This window comes from Natator depressus, chromosome 11 (genome assembly GCF_965152275.1).
Source record: "Natator depressus isolate rNatDep1 chromosome 11, rNatDep2.hap1, whole genome shotgun sequence".
Taxonomy (NCBI): domain Eukaryota; kingdom Metazoa; phylum Chordata; order Testudines; family Cheloniidae; genus Natator; species Natator depressus.
Window position 1 is genome coordinate 47,102,143 of NC_134244.1, and position 17,341 is coordinate 47,119,483.

General features: G+C 40.7%; 1 protein-coding gene across 2 annotated transcripts in view; it reads right to left on the minus strand.

The window, feature by feature from the left end:
- The window catches only part of PDE1A (phosphodiesterase 1A), a 350,612-nt gene extending 341,976 nt beyond the window's left edge, over positions 1-8,636 (minus strand). Inside the window, exon 1 of one of the 2 annotated variants that reach the window (XM_074967720.1) lies at positions 8,391-8,636. In XM_074967720.1, coding sequence (XP_074823821.1) covers positions 8,391-8,602 — 212 coding nt within the window. In that variant the 5' untranslated portion in view covers positions 8,603-8,636. The remainder of the gene's footprint in view (positions 1-8,390) is intronic. The other variant, XM_074967722.1, reaches the window with a different exon arrangement.
- Positions 8,637-17,341: the final 8,705 nt, after the last annotated feature.

The window sequence follows — 17,341 nt, forward strand, 5'->3', positions numbered from 1 at the left end:
AGAAGACTGGAACTGGGTGTAAGGAAAGCGAGACTGGGAGTCAGGGAGAGTTGGGGACTCAGATAGTGAGCTTGGAGGCGGAGACTAGGATTGGCTGGGCAACGAGTCTGGAAATGGGATGAGATGCCTGAGGAGTGGAGACTGGGAAGGCAAAGAGAATGGGACTGGAACAAGAAACTAAAGGTGGGGGACAGACAGGATTTGGACAGGTACAGGTTGGAGTAGATATAGCTGAAGGGATCAAGCTTGGAGGAACAGGCAGAAGACTACATTCCCCTCCAGTGCCTGGAATGGAACCCAAGATTCCTGCATCTGACCATTCCTCCGCTTTCAGCAAATTTCAATAAAACCCACTGACAAAGTGTTCTGTCTCCTCTAGTGCTGGTCCACACGGAGGATGGCAGCCAACTACTGCTATCAGTTATTCAATTAGCTCAAGTGACAGAGGTCTGTGTTGTGCATCTAAAGATTCCAGCCCTGCTGATGAACCATGTGGGTATCCATGCGTAACCACATGGTAGAATTTTTTTTCACAGTTTCTTTTTTTTTTTTTTTTTTTTTAAACCTAGGGAATTACATACAAAATACTATGTTAAAAGGAACATTGCTCTTTGCTCTTATGTCCTTTCTGGTGTTTCTTAACTTTTGAGTGCCTCTTGACTTTCAAGTCTGCTAAAATATCAAACACACATGGGACATCAGTGAGTGACAATGGCCAAACTCAAGCAGAGAAGAGTGAGCATTTGTTCCCTTCAGATATTGCCATCTCTACATTCTGACTAATTTTGGTTCCAGAGTTACACCAAATTTCCTTACAATGGGAGGGGTCAGCATCAGCCATGGAGTAGAGAATCTGCATTAACCAGGCTATCCATCATCCAAAACAAATCTGATAAGAGATTTTTTGCAGATGCTTTTGTAGAGGCTAAGAAGCACAAAGAGTACCTGTCTGGAACAAGTTTCAGAGTAGCAGCCATGTTAGTCTGTATTCGCAAAAAGAAAAGGAGTACTTGTGGCACCTTAGAGACTAACAAATTTATTTGAGCATAAGCTTTCATGAGTTACAGCTCACTTCATCGGATGCTCACGAAAGCTTATGCTCAAATAAATTTGTTAGTCTCTAAGGTGCCACAAGTACTCCTTTTCTGTCTGGAACAGAGATTATATTAAGTGACAAGAGACTTCCATGACAGGGATTTGGCTTTGATTTTTTTTTCCTCCTCATCTTTTCTGGATGATAATGTACTAATATTAGAAACTATTAGTTCTGGTCATTCACACCTGTAAACAATTTCATAAAAGGTAAATCAATTCTAATGTGAATTTCCTTGTAAGTTAACTAGATGGCATCAGAACAAACCTAAATTTAGCTCAACTAATGGGACCCTGGAGTAAAATCCTTGAGATTGTTTATTCCAAGAAATTCTAATCAAACTTGAAATATTTGGTACTGTTGCTCTCTCCTAATTAAGCTAACACTAATTTTTGCCAATATTAAATTAATTTGCTAATAGGAGACACTTCCGGAGGTGTAGAAGAGACATTAAAATGGATCTATGATAGAGGAAAGCAGTTACTGAATACTGACTTTGTAAACAAGTTTTTGATGGATTTAGCTCTACAGTTCATCAATCTGGAGACTAAACATACAACACAGTTAGGAGACTAATTCCTTCAGCACTAAATCTCTTGTGAATTACTACATTAAATATGGAAACCATCAGTCCACCCAGAACAAATATTGCATTTTAATAATACGTCAAAACAGATTTTTGTACTAATCTCCACTTGTCTGCACTGCAGTCTGAAGCCATTTCTTACCCCGGTGCCTTGAAAGGCAGTGGGTCTAGGGAATTGAGCACAGGGGACCAGAGACTAGAAGCTTGGATTCCACTATTGCCCAACACCAACTCTCAACAACAACTCTGGACGAGTCACTCAACCTATCTGCCCCAGAAAAGGACCCAAACTCCAAGAAAGAACTCTTCACAACCAAGAGGTAAAAGGAGTAGAAATAATCAAGCACTATTGCCATTGCCTGATCACTGCTGTAGACTGCTATCGCATAATTTGAAGTCTGCATTCCACAGCTCAGATAGACATTTGACCAGCTAGTGAAGAAGCATATTCAGATTCCTGTCACTACACCACTATTACTTGATGTGCCTGCCGGCATGACAGCAGATCCTCAGATGACATATGTTGTACCTTTCTCAAGCATGTGTAAGAGCATTACACAGAGGCTTCCCTCAAAGCTCTGAGGTGTTCTGTCTGCAACTATTCTGTTCAGGTAGAGTGCCTGATTACCCTCACCTACTGCAGTATGGCATCCCCCAACCCCAAACCTGCTGTGCCCTGACAGCTCCCCACAGGAGCAGGTCACAATGTGACTTTTACATTGTGATCATAGCATTGAAATTTCCTTCACTGAGTTCACTTTCTTTCATATTCACATCCTACAAGTAATGGTGAGCGAAGTTTGCTTGTACAAATGAAGAAACGTATCAGGTTATGTTTGCAAATAACTGTCCTGTGGTATCCTAACATCTCCTATAGCACAGATGTATTCATAATAGATTTGACATTAAGTTCATTCTCTAATGCAGCTAGATTTTGCAGCTAGATTAATTTTCTTCATGAAAACTTTTCCCTTCACTGAAAAATTATGTGATAAGAGCTCCCTCTAGAGTCTTTCCTCTGCTACTTATGGCAAAAAATGGAAAACAGTTGCACGGGTCACTTATTTTCCTTGCCATCTTACATCTCATCTCACACAACTCAGTCTGAAATTATGGCAACCCAGAAGTTACAAGAAATATGTATAGTTGTGAGTGGATTGTATAAAGGAATTCTTAGCACTGTGAGCCAATTCTACTTTCGCAGACCAAATGAAATCAGTGATATTTTACAGTGTACACAACTTGAATCTAAACTTAGTAGTGGATTGCTCTTTCTACAACATAAATTGCTCACATTTTATAAAAATGTGACAATACCCCTTCTTACAGTCTCATCTCCTCTGCCCCCTACTACAGGCTGCATCATTAAGCAAAACAGGACCTGTACTCATTTGGGGCTTGATCCTGCACCTTTGCAGTCAATGGAAGCATTTCAGTGGGAGCAAGATAAAGCCTTTGCTTATTAACAAACAAACCACTGGGTAAAAATCTTCCTTTCTCCCCTGCACTGGCATCTTGCATCACGGGACTTTATGTGCCTTCCTTGCAGGTGAGTGCGGAGAGAATGAGTATGGGTGAGGAGAAAGTGGATCGTTGCCTCTGCCCCTCCATTCCACCCAGCGTGCCAGCCAGTACAGATAGGGGAATATTCTATGCCAGTAAGATATCAGGCAAATCTTATCTCGCCCATAGAGCAAGTGTAGAAGTAGACTGTGACTCAAAATTTGGTCCCTGACCTGCACCTTGGGGGAGGTAGGGGCACAGCTACATGCTGCCTCTTACCCAGGTTAGACTGTAAGGTCCTAACCCAGCCATCACTGATTCATTCTAGGGAACAAGTCAAAGCAAAAGAAAGAAGGGTTTTAACAATGAATTGCTTTTTTCTATTTAAGCATAGGTTTTGGGTTTTTTTAAAAACTATACAACAAACCTCTTGAAGGAATCAACTTCCAGGGAGCAGAGCGAATCTAAAGTTTTCCCAATCTTTTGTTTTTGTGTTATTTTGTACCCCTGTTCATAGAGCAAGACTCTTCTGTATTAACAGAAATAGATTATGTTCCAGGTGTGTCAGTCTCTTCTGGAAAGATGAGTCAGAGTTCTTCATAAACTTGACATTCACAATTTTAAGTATGTAATTAAAACATAGCTCTACATACTTCAGTTACAACTAGAAATGGACATGTGGGTTAACACCCCATCACAAATGGATGGAATACAATCAAATATTTCTTATGATGCTTAACTAGACCTAGAATAGTGATATGCCTATTTTCTTTTAAAGTAATTGCACCTTTAAAACATCATTCCTACTTTATCAACACAGTTGCATATTGCAGGATTAGGAACCACTAAGAATTTTCTTCAGCAGAGTTTAACAATAATTTTCCTGAAGATTCCCCCACCCCACTGGAGATTAATTTCATTTTCCCATTGCAACATGCTAGATCCATTACTTTTTCCAGATATTCTGTTCACTCTCTACAAGGGGTGGCATGGAAATAACATGACAATGGAACAAAAGTTTGGAGCATGATGGATCTCAGTCCTTCCTACATGCTGGGAAGTGAGTGATTTGTGCAGGTAACATCTTCAACCTCTGAAATAAAATGACAAAGACCTCATTCTTAAAAGCACAATAGATTGGCTGGCATCAATCAGGCCAGTGCACTTCCAATGCATATGCCAAATTTCAAAGTCGGCTGGTGTAAGCAGAGTCTCAGACAAATTAAAAATATTATTCTTTAAAAGCTTCTTGTTTGTGAAAAGAATTTTATTTTATTCAAGTTATTATTGAAACTAGTGAAAATAAATTTATTCCATACTACTGTATATACTGTTGTCATTATCCTCAACTGGCTCTCCCACAACAAACATGCTACTGATTTTCACTTTAAGGCTCTTTACAGTTTATCCTCTTCCATAACATCTTTCATTCACTACTGAGCTGTTGATGCTTGCTTTAGATTGGCCCATGATACCAGCCCCCACTTGTTAAATTTTCAAACTAGCACCTTTAGGCCATGTTGTTCATGTTTAGGAGCGCTCCCCATAAACATCCACAAATCTAACATTTTTCTTCTTCAAAACCCTCCTTTTCAGTGATGCCTAAAAATACTTAGCATCTAGGCTGCCTATCATGTGGACCTTCTCATGGTCTCCTTGTACTCCCTTGTTTATACTTTGATTATAAACTACTTGGGGCAGGGGTCATATTTTTGTTGTTTGTACAGCATCTAGAACAATGGGGTCCTGGTCCATGACTAGGGCTCATAGGCACAACAGTAATACAAATAAATAATCCTTAGAAGCCTTCCTTCTACTTTTACTCCCTATGGAAGCCTGCTACCATACAGGAAAGTATATTTATAAAATACATTACTATTTGTAGGAAAGAATGATCAGCTATTGTAGACATCATATGCCAGCAATATTTCTAGTGCACAAAAAGCTAAGTTACCACAAATATTTATACATGCATAACTCAAGTGCTGCTTCTGCAAGCCCTGCTGTGCATAGAATCCTCAGTGTCTTCAGCTTTCCTTGGACTCAGGCCCTACCTTCCAACTCTGCTCCCCAAATACTGGGAAGAGATGGACTTCTTAGCATTCCTGAAAGGTTAACAAATCTAGGCTCTGAGGTACCAAGGAAGGGAAGGAATTCCAAAGTGGAAAAGCCCTGCCAGCAGATCCCTTTCTTTCACATAAAGCCAGTGTGAATACCATGAACAGAATTTACTACTTTAATACACAGTGAGGCCTGGTTTACACTACAAAGTTAGGCTGACAAAAGTCACCTTGCGTCAATTACTTGTGCAAGTGTCTACACTCAAATTTGTCTCCCACCAACTTAAGCACCCTGTTATGGTGATTCAGTAACACCACCTCCCCAAACGGCATTGAGCCTTGGCTGACACAATGCGAGTATAGACACTGTGCGACCTAGGTCAACCCTAACCATCCTCGGTTGGATGGGGTGGAGGTTCCGGGTAGGGCAGTCAGGGGATGGGGAATGGGGAGGGTTGGATAGGCATGGGAGTCCCGGGGAGCCTGTCAGGGGGCTGGGTGTGAATAGGGGTCGGGGAAGTCAGGGGACGGGTGGGTTGGATAGGGGGTGGGGTCCCGGGGAGCGGTTAGGGGCAGAGGTGTGGATAGGGGTCGGGGCAGTTAGAGGACGGGTTGGATAGGCTTGGGAGTCCTGGGGGGGGCTGTCAGAGGGCAGGGGCATGGATAGGGATCAGCGCAGTCAGGGGACAAGGAGCAGGGGGATTGGATGGGTCGGGGGTTCTGAGGAGAGCAGTCATAGAGCGGGAAGTGGGAGGGGGCAGGCTGTTTGGGGAGGCACAGCCTTCCCTACCTGGCCCTCCATACAGTTTCGCTACCCTGATGTGGCCCTCGGGCCAAAAAGTTCACCCACCCCTGATCTAGCCAGTCCCACCAGCTGAGCACAGATGAGCCCAACTCAAGGAAGGAACTGTGGGTAAGTGTGTGCATTCATTCTCCCTTAAAGTGTTTCTGTGTGAAGATGGCCCAACCCCAGGTTAGCAGGACACAGGTATCTACTTTCATGGTTTTACTCCTACAAGAAAAGGTAGAGCTACAACAAACAGAGGTAGAGTTGTTATCTACTTTTCATTTCCCTGTAAGCTTAGGCAGGAAGGGAAAGGTGTGGGGAAAGGTACGGAGCAGTTTGTTTACATATTACATAGGGATGTCCTTTGTATCATCCTGAGAGATCTTGAAGAAACTTTCATCAAGGCACCCTGCAATCTTCTCCCAAAGGTTTCTACGTATGGGTTGCCTTATTTCGTCCTCGGCGGTAGAAGACTTTCCCATGCCACTCTACAGTGACTTTGGCAGGCACCATTGCAGTAAACAGGCTAATGGCATACAGGCCCAGGCAGCTTTGGGATGCCAGCAGCAGCTATGCTCTGTTTTTGTGATCCTCCATAGTGAGATATCAGCTAAAATCACCACTGCCTGTGGAAAATAGCACCCTTACTCAGTGCTGTTTCCCTGTATTCAGATCCACAGAAACAGGGGCTGAAATTTTTATGCAACTAAGCAATTCCCTCTTCATTTCCCCCTTCCACTTGCCAACAGCAGGCCACGCTCACCACAGCTGCAACTGGAGAAGGGTGCTATAAAGAGGCACTCCAAAGCTGAAGTGTCAATAAACATGTTTTATTTAAAACTCTGATTGGAAAAAGGGAAGGGAATTCTGAAGCCTACCTTTTGCTTTCCATTCTGACCCTAAACACAATGATACAGCCATCTGTTTTATCTGTAGCTGCTGCAGCTGCAGCTTTGAGGGTGCACTGACCCGTAAGGGCCATGGATGTATATGTTTGGCAGAACTGGACTGAAATGGACACAAACGTTTTCTACCTTTCTAACTTTAAAGTTTTGTTCCGTAAATGTTATAAGTTTGCACTGTATTGGTCTTTAATGGCACATTAATGTTTTGCACTGTTTTTGGAACACAATACATTTTTATTTTTTGGAAATAAAAATAGCTTTATTACTTCATAACATATGGCAGAACACCTAGTGCTACTCAGAGCACACATTAATTGCAACAGAACAGGATGACAGAACTCATAGGTTCAATGAAAAGCAGTGTAATTCTAAATGTATCATAATCCCTGTATAATTCATAGGTTCATTAAAAGAGCGTGATACTCATAAATGTACACCAAGCATGACAGTTCCTAACAACCCCCCCCCCCCCCCAAAAAACATCAGGGCCAGATAGAGCACAACTGTGGTTGACCATAACAGTGCTCTTCCAAGGCCTCCTTCAGCCACACAGCTCTGCGCTGAGTGCTCCCAATGGCCTGTTGTCTGGCTGTTCAAATTCAGCAGCCAGCCATTCCACCTCCACCCTGGCAGCAACTTTTTCTCCCCCTTTGCCTCACAGATATTATGCGGGACACAACAGGAAGCTAGAACCACTGGGTATTTTTCTCACAGAGATCTAAGCATTGCTTCAATCTACCAAAAGCACTTCCAACTGTCATTTGGCACCTGCTGAGCAACCGATTCTTTCCCGAGTAGTGTCAAGGTGGCTGGTGCACAGCTGTGTCAGCCGGGGTAAGCTGGAGTCAAGATCACAACTGGCATTTCAACATTGCCAGTGGTAATCTGTCAGTTGGGAAAAGTGTTCCTACTTGCACCTTCCTGAACAGACTTGTATTCTTAAAGAAATACACATCATGCACCTCCCTGACCAGCCCACATTGATATCACTGAAGCATCCCCAGTGATCCACTATGGTTATTCAAATGATGGAAGAGCAGCCCTTTCTGTTACTGTAGCCTGTAGCAGGTGAGTTCGGGTTAAAACAAGGATATGCATGGCACCTAATGCTCCTCTACAGTTCAGGAACCCCATAGCTAACAATATGCACGACATCATGGATAGATTTGCAGAGTCAGTCCTGCGTAGCAGGATACAACTAACAGCCCTACACACTTGCATGACAATAATCCCTCTGTAGATTTTCCAGCTCCAAAATGATTTCCCCCCGACTGGTAGCAATCCGTATGGTATTGCAAGCTTCCACACCGCTATTGCCACTCACTTCTGAGTTGTCAAAGCAGCTCTCATTCTGGTGTCCATGCGGTGGCGGGGAAGGGTCAAGCTCCTCAAACAGATCCAGGAACATGGTCTTTTGCATCGGAAAGTTCTGTAACCAGTGCTTGTATTTCCATACCTGCATTTTGATGTGATCCCACCAGTAAGTTCTTGCTTCTTGGGCCCAGAAGCAGCTCTCCACCATCTGCAGCTGCTCCATGAAAGCCACCAACTCCTCTGAATTATTTTTTGCTTCAGCAATTTGTCCTCAAAAATGTTGTCACGTCCCCTGTTGTGGTACTTCCTGTGACCAGAGGAGAGGATCATTTGTCCTGTATTTGCAGTGTTCATGATACTAGTGCAGAATTGTATGAGCTACATGCTTCTGTCAGTGACAAGTGCTGCATGGGTTTATGGGGTTTTTTGTTTGTTTGTTTGAAAGGTAAGGAAATTATGGGATAGGAATGGCATTATGGGATGGAGAACACAGCATGATGGGAACTTGACCCCTTGCTCCCAGCCCTCCTGGTGTGACTCAGGTGTGACCTACAATGCATTGTGAGAATTTCCTAAAGGGCATTGTGCCAGAGGGTGACCCATGGCACACTGGTATACCTACCCAATGTACACTGCACTTTATGCTGATATAAGCACTCCTGGTGAGTACGTGCAGCGCTGACAGAAGGGGCCAACACACATGAGCAATAAATACACTAACTGCAGTGCCTTTACGCTGACATAACTTGTGTTGCTCAAAGTTTGTAGTGCAGATATAGGGCTAAATTTTATAATTGTACTATAAGAATTGATGTAAACCTTGATTTCATTCTGCCAGCCACCCTTTTTGAATAACAGAAAGGAATGACTGTCTGAGACTGGGACCCTGTTTCCCATATGCATTAAAATTAGGACCTGTTATAAAGTTTAGTTAGTAAAAGACAGGATTTTGTATTGTGTCTATGATAAATAGATTAGAGAAATGTTGAGGGCCTGAAGGCCCAATGTGAATTGTTTGAGTTATAAGATTTAGCAAGGCTTAATTTACAATGTATTCTGTATACCTTTGAAGGTTTCTATGAGAGACTGTTTGTGTGAATGAGGAATGCATGCACCAGGAAAAGATAAGGTGTAAAAGCCATCACAAATGTCCAGATGGTCAAGAAAAAGTGAGATACTTGGAAACAGCAGGAAACAATCAGAAAATATCCATTGTATCCATGCTAAACATGTTAGCAGCACTGACGACCTCAGAGGTGAGGCAGGCACCCCCGAAGGCAAGACAACAAATAAATGATAACAGCAGAAAACCCCAAGATTAACACCACTTAAGGACTAATGATTATAGGATGACATTGCAAAATGCATGGACTCAAATGGGAATTTACAACTATCAAGATGGGCTGTTTTGCTATGGAATTCGGGGTTCAGTCCTGCAAAGCCTCGGAGCATCGGATTGCGACCGACAGAGCCCCGCTCCTCACTCGTGCGCAGTCTAACTGGCCATTGGATTGACTTGAGCTACAACAGACTGGTAACTATAAAGACCATCTGCAGGACGTGTGTGTGTGTATGTTGTGTGACTGAAAAGCATATGCTAACTGTTGTACTACAATAAACATGGCATTTTGCCTTATCCCTCTTATAAGATCCTATTGGTATTATTTTATTAGTGTAACACAGACATGGCCTTAAAAAGCAAAGTAAGCCTTGATCTGACATGAAACCATTATATGATGTCATCCTACAAAAAACACATATTGAAGCACGCGAGAGAGAATTAAGCAGTCCAAAGCACCATTCATGTGCAACATTGACTCCCCTGTGAAACATTTAGACACAGTAGCCGAATAGGAGGTCAAAGACCCCAGTCAAGTTCACAATGTGATGGTATTTTACTGTTAGTTTTCAATACTAAGTGCACTTAAAAGTAGACACACAGCCCCCATTAACTATAATGGGAGTTGTGCCATGCTAAAAATGTGCCCCTAATGTACTAACATTTTGGGGGGAATAGATTTTAACATGAATAAGCTATTCTTATGTTAGTTCTCCCTGATCCAAAAGATGTAATCATTGTATTCACTTCTAATGCTTTACTATTCATAAAAATGAATATTGAAATTAAAGTTGCTTAATCTTAAAGCAATTGGGAAGTTCTTATGGCATTATGGAACAATGCCAGCCAGCTGAAAACTGCACACTTATGTACAATACATGACATTTGAAAGTATGCTTCAAATCAGTAACATTCAACATCAGCAGGTCTCATGGGACAATCTATTTGCCAATATTAGTCACATATTAAAAATGAAACATATTAAGATGCTTTGAATGGACATTCAGAATGGTTATTTTTACATGTTATGACACACATTGAGTGCAAGTGCACACTAAATTTCTAGAATAGTCAATAGTTTTACTAAATTGCAAGATGCTTATAAAAAGCTAGTCTATTTAATAAAAGTCTTCACAGGTAGTAAAACAGTTGTTTTACAATTTCAGCATTATAAAGGTTAAGCCTATTTGATGACTCAGAGCACATGTTAGGAGACTATGGATCATTTTAACAGGAAAAAAATGGAAAACTTTTGAAAGAAAATAGTTTTGACCTTTCTTGAAAAAAATTGTTAGCATCAGTTTTTTAAATTAATGAGCTACTTCAGCTGGCTATATTTTTTCTGCTCATTAAAAATATGTGAACATGATTCATATGTAAAATAGCATTCCAATCTTTTGCAGTCAGACTCTTTCAGCGATTTCCTTTGGGCAGATAAACAAGGAAATAAAAAAAGTGATGTAAGTAAATCAATTTTAAAATTCTCTCCTTACTAAGGCTGTAAGTACTTGAACAGCAGCATTCAACAAGGTACAACAATAAACCAGGCTAATACACGTGTGTCACAGGGTGCACTACTCACTGCTTGTCTGGCACCTCCTTCTGGTCAGTCTGGGAATTACATCTCAAGGTCAATACCCCTTCCTGTGGTTGCATGCCATTACAGTGTCTCTCATTTTCAGCCTACAGCTCTTCTCTCATCCCATTGACCACAGCATCCTCTTCATGACTCACCCGAATACAGACTAACATGGCTGCTACTCTGAAACCCTCCGACTAGGTCACTCAGCGTTTCCCCCTTCTGGGGTACAGTCCTCTAAATTCTCAGTCACTCCCACTGTGACCCAAGCGTTCATCCAATTCCCTACCCTGCCAATGCCCCTTTCCCAGTAGCAGGTAGGGGAACTCAGGACCACCCTCTACTCTAGGTTCCAACCCAGGGACCCTACAACATGCAGCCAACGTCTGTTCTGTCCCCAACCTTGCTGCTTACTCCCTGGACTGCTTCCTACCCCAGAATGCCCCCCTCTCTGGGGTTTGCCAGCCTCTTTACTCCCTCGTCCCAAGGAGCAATCATGGACTATTGCCTCTATATCCCCAAATGCACCTCCCCTCTCCCATGGTGCAACTACACACTACAACCCTGCAGCCCCTTCCCTGCTATCAGCTCCCTGGCTTTATAGAAACCCCACCTGTTCCCACACAGGTGAACTTCCCCTAATCAGGGCTTTCCTTCCAGCCTACTAGGTTAATTGGCCCATCTGGTCTCCATTAACTCCTTCAGGGTGAGCATGGGGTGGGCATCCCATCACAATGTGTCACATCAGTAAAAATAAGTATTTTTTCCCCCACGATGCTAATTTAAAAGCACTTCATCTAATGTAACAGAAACTCATCAAATTTTAGCAGGTTACAATATAGCTGTACTGAGGTTATCTTCAGACAGGGAATAACTGAGTGAAGTAAAATGATTTCTAGTGTGTAATTCTAGTATATCTGCTTGCATGTCACAAGAAGGTAATATTGCCTTTTGAAATCATAAGTTGTAATGGGATGTCAAATCACTACGCCTACTTCTTCAATAGTAAGGTACTAGATAATTCAAGAAGATCAAACTATATGTGGCCCAAGTAAGTGCTACATACATTAAGCCCTGACTGCAGCAGAAAAGGTGCATTTCTACTGCATGAGGTTGGACAGCATACAGAAGATCTCTGATATAGGAATTCTGCATGCTATGTGGTACAGAGCTGTATTTCACTTGGCCTCCCCATACGCCAGCATAAATGAAGAATTGGGAGGGATGGGTGGTGCCACTGGCTCTTGAACTTTATGGCTGCTCTGACCAAATACCCACACAGCAATCATGATGCATTTCTGAAGCCTTAAAACTATATTAACAGCACAACTTATTTATCTGACCTCTATAACAAGAAGTGGATTTAGCTCTGAAAAAACAGTCTATTGGGACAGATTGTAAACCCCTTCTATTGCTGAATAGTTATTCATATTAACAATTCCAATGAAGTTGCTGGAAATACTTGTGAAAATAATGATTCATCAATGAGAGTAAGAGGTTTATAATCTAGTCCCTCAATAATACAATACTGATTTTTTAATAACTAAATCCCATCTCATCCTCTGGCCCTGCTGGTCACATCTCATGTAGCAGCACTGCTCTTAAAAAGCATGCCATTCTGAATGTGGCTAGAGTGTGGGTCAGTCCCAGTTTTGCAGTAGGAATGGTTTTCATTTGTTTTGAGAAGTCTCCAAAAAGCAAGGAATCCCTGGGAAATTGTTAGTATTGTATGCAGTGTAGCAGCACTGATCAAGTAGGAAAACTAAAAATCAGAAACAAAGGGAAATTTAAAATAAGCTGAAAGAAAATGAGCCCACGTGGTTTTGATTAAATGCTCTTAAGTCTGGAGGGGCTGTGTGGCTTACTTGCCCCATGTTTTTGATATTATTGACTGCTGAACAAAGGTAGACAATTACCATTGTCATGCTCTTAGAAGTACTACTTATATTTTATGCCTTTTTTTAAATGTTGCATTACTTTGCAGTTATTCTTCCACTCTCTCTAATAAAAGCGCTCCTTCAAAATATCAGCTCTAATCATTCACATTTTAAAGACAGGATGCTGAAACACTTATATCATCTGCATCACTACAAATCTGAATACTTCTAACATATAAAATACACGGATTACACACACCAGCCCTTATGACCAATCTCACTTTATTAGACATGAATTTTTAAAGATTAACCAATCAAGTTTATGGGTGTAATGACATCTGCAAATTATCAATTTCTGCCAATAGTTTATTATTGCATTAGAAAAACTGCTCAGGCAATGATTAAAGATTAGGATGGAAAGTATCAGCAGCTGAAGACTTCCTGTGTTCAGTGTCCCATGGATGCCTGTAATGGTATGCAGAGAATATCTTTATGGAAGCAGGGAAGGTATTGACATAGGGAGAGGGTGAGAGCCTATATAGGGCTGACATGGATCCTTGTAGTCAATTAATCATGTTTTTAAAAATAATGAAATATGTATCCAGTCCAAAATCCCCAATATGAGCATGTACAAATTCATTGAGTTTTCAAAATCTACACCTGGATAGGGATCCAAATTTTGCAGACGACCCCTATCTTTTTAATGGATCAAAATAAAAGCTCAGAAATGAATCTCTCTGAAACTGGGGTGTTTGAAATTCACATTTTGTAGTATGGGGCTCATCTTGAAACATGTTCAAATTAATTTTTAGAATTTATGTAGACTTATAAAAAACCTCTGTAGGTGTATATCCTATGCTCATGGCAACCTTTGCATACATTAAAATACACTAAAAAAATAATGATACAATGCAAGGACTGCTCATCCTTCCTTAATAACATGTTCAAATATAAATCAAAATAAACCCAAAGCCCTCCTCTATCCTCAATTATTTCCCAAAAGCACTGAGGGGGAAATAACCTCTGTGCATGCTGCAAAACCTAAGAAATTGAGTTTTGACAGACCAAGGTTGAAGAAAAGCACATTCCAATGTTCCAGATCCTTCATGAAGAACACCTTGGCAGCAGCTCCCTCTCCTTTGTACCAAAGAAGCTCCAACTCCTCAGTTAGAAGAGGGGGAGGAAAAGTAGTGGTACTCTTCCAAGCTTCAACCACAAACCAAACTCTACCCCCTTGAGACACCAAAGGAAGACACCACTTCTAGGAGATAATGTTCAAAACAGGATTATGAAAGGTCTGCTGGGCTCCACTGAAGCTTTAAGTTGTGCAGGGGCTCTGCATGAATTCTGCTGGTGGGAGTCACTGAGGAGATGGGTAGCTCTGGCCATACCCCTCTCCATCCAATTCTGGGTCATGTTGGTTCCCCCAGCCAAAATGAGTTTACAGATGCTTTGCACTGCCAAAACCTTGCCCCATGTCAGATGTTCAGCTACTGACTACCAAAAATATGGTTTACACAGGAAAAGACCTGAATGAATTTAGTTCTTAGTGAAAAAGTTCAACTCCCTCCAACCTATAGTATATGTATGTTAAAAATCCTTCACTCTCCCACAGGAGCAATTCAACAAATATTAACACTTCATATATTTATCTCTTCTAAACCATTAGTAAGAAAAAAATATTTTAAGACAGGAAATAAAATGTGTCAACATTCAACACTGATAGTCTTCTTCTACAGAGTGCTCTTTAATAATAATCATGTTTGACTGTAAATAATAAAAAAAAATAATTCCTTTAAAAGGTTAAATGTTAAAGAAACTGCATGGATATTTTAAATAAGTAACTTTATAACAACTTGGATATCTAAACAGAAGCAGACAGTTTTATACGGTGTCAGTGCTTAATTACACATTTTATATAATCTATTCTAACTATAAAATAATCCCTGCTGGTAATTTGTCTGCTTTGTTTTTTTTTAAATTATATTATACTACTTAAAACTTTCTAAGGAATACATGAAAATACTTGTGTCCACTATCTTGTAGCTAAACCTACTGTTTAATACATGTAAAATGTACAAGTATCAATGCCTGGATTCTAAACCAGATGTGGGCCACTGTGCCCCCTACCCCCACACCGCAGTGTAAATCAGAGAAGCCCTAGATAGGGACTGCTCTATTAATGGCATTTTTACTTAGGCTAACTATGGGCTGCTGGGCTGCAGCCCAGAATCCCTATACCAATTAGCACTAAAGAAACTCCCACTTCTGTCTCTGGCACTTCCCCTCTGCCACAACACACTCCCTATGGCCAGAGTTGTGAGAGGCACAACATAGCACCAGACATAGCAGTGCTATGCTGCTCTTTCACCAGGGGAATTGTGGCATTTTCCTTTCCCCTTATATGCTGCCAGAATCGGCTCCTTTTTGTCAATATCACAATAAATCTTGAACAAATATTTTGAAGTTCATAAAAATTCTGAATGTTTTGACTGATTAAATGAAAAATCAGGATATTTCAGGCATTCTGAAAAAAGTTTTGGGACACCAATATATGAAATGAAAAATTGGGACTATCCTGATAAAACTGGGATATATGATCCCATTAATTAGCTGTTTAAATGGTCAAGTTAAACTCCTCTTGGAGATAACTTAGTATTGCCTCTCCCCACACTCACTCCGCCATGCAGGCATTCAAAATCTACACACACACACACACACAAAAAAAGCTTTTTTAAAAAAACAGAAATATAGTATAATTAACCTGTATAATTAACTACTACATGGATATTAGTAAGGTGCTTTTAATAAAAACCCAAGAGGAATAGGTGTTTACATGAATAATGCAAGCACCGGCTGTTACATGAACTACAATAAAGTTGAAAGACCTCAACTGTCATATTTCAAGACAAACTGATGATCACTGGTGATGATAACAAAAGAAATTCCTACTCCACTTCCAAGGTACAGTACTGCAGTTAGGTGAATCATGAGAACCTTTAACTTTTCCTAAGAGGCATTCTTCTTAGTGTATGTACAACATGCCTCAGCTGGCATGTGACCAGGATTTATCAGCAAATTTGGTCTGCTGATTGGATCATTAGCTTCCCCTGCCTGGGTCAGGTACTGACGGGGAGCGTGACATGAACGCTGATCCATGCTCCCAGTGACGCACTGGATGAAGGGTAGTATACTAGATGGACTACAGATTTATTCCATATGGTGATTATGATGTTCTGATAAGTGAGGCCTCAGTTACAAAAGAAAGGGAAGGAAAAGGTTAGCTGTAATTTAATCTTGCTTAATTTGACCATTTAAATGGTCAAGTCATTTTAGAGGGGCTTTTTCTCTTAATATGTATTATATATTTTTATTCATACAGCATCATCAGTGTGCTAGGTGAATTATTACCAAGAATGAAGACAAAGTCCCTATTCCAGGCCAAAAAACCCATAGACAGTATACACATAGACGAGTGATGACCTCAATAGCAAGCATGTAACTAGACCATGAAGTCAGTACATCAGTCATATCCCTTATTATAGTTTGGAGGATTTTAAAAGTGTATTTACTACTGCTACTTTGTTAACATTTAATTGAGAGGACAATGTAACATGTTAAGCCAATCTTTTCCTATAAGTGAAAATAGCCAAGTTGGAAACAAGTTTGGCTCTGATAAGTTTATATTTACAAAAAAACAAAATTTCTCAGATAAACACCACACATTTTAACATCTGACAACAAATTTCTCTCCGCCCCCCTGCCACACAGAGTTTTTTTGGTCTGACTTACTGATTTTCTTTTCCAGATACTTCACAGGAAAAACGTGTTAAAATAACTAAGATTGTGACACAAGCAACAAGAATCAGGATACACAAAGTTCATGCTAACAGACCATTTGCAACCACTGCCCTTCTGTATTTCTTTGTCAACTTGACTTCTGTTGGTGTAAATATTTGATTCACTTAACCTTAGCTTTGTCAACGAAAAATACAGTAGTAATTAAGTAATTTTCATACAGATAGGGACACATAAGCCTATCTGATGCTGTTTAAAACAAAGTCTCTGCAGAGACAATATGCAATTATTAAATTACACAAACCCTATTCCAAAGATTTTTGGCAACACTTTGGTACTGGGAAGCTCAGTTTTCCATGGCCCATTCAAAAACTAAAGAGCAAGTTTCTCGTGATGACTCTCAGGAATCTATACAACTCTTATTCACCTTAGAAGAAACTGTCCAAAAGAAACAAACACTAGTGAGACAACAAGTGCCATGCAAAGAAAGATGGCTTGGC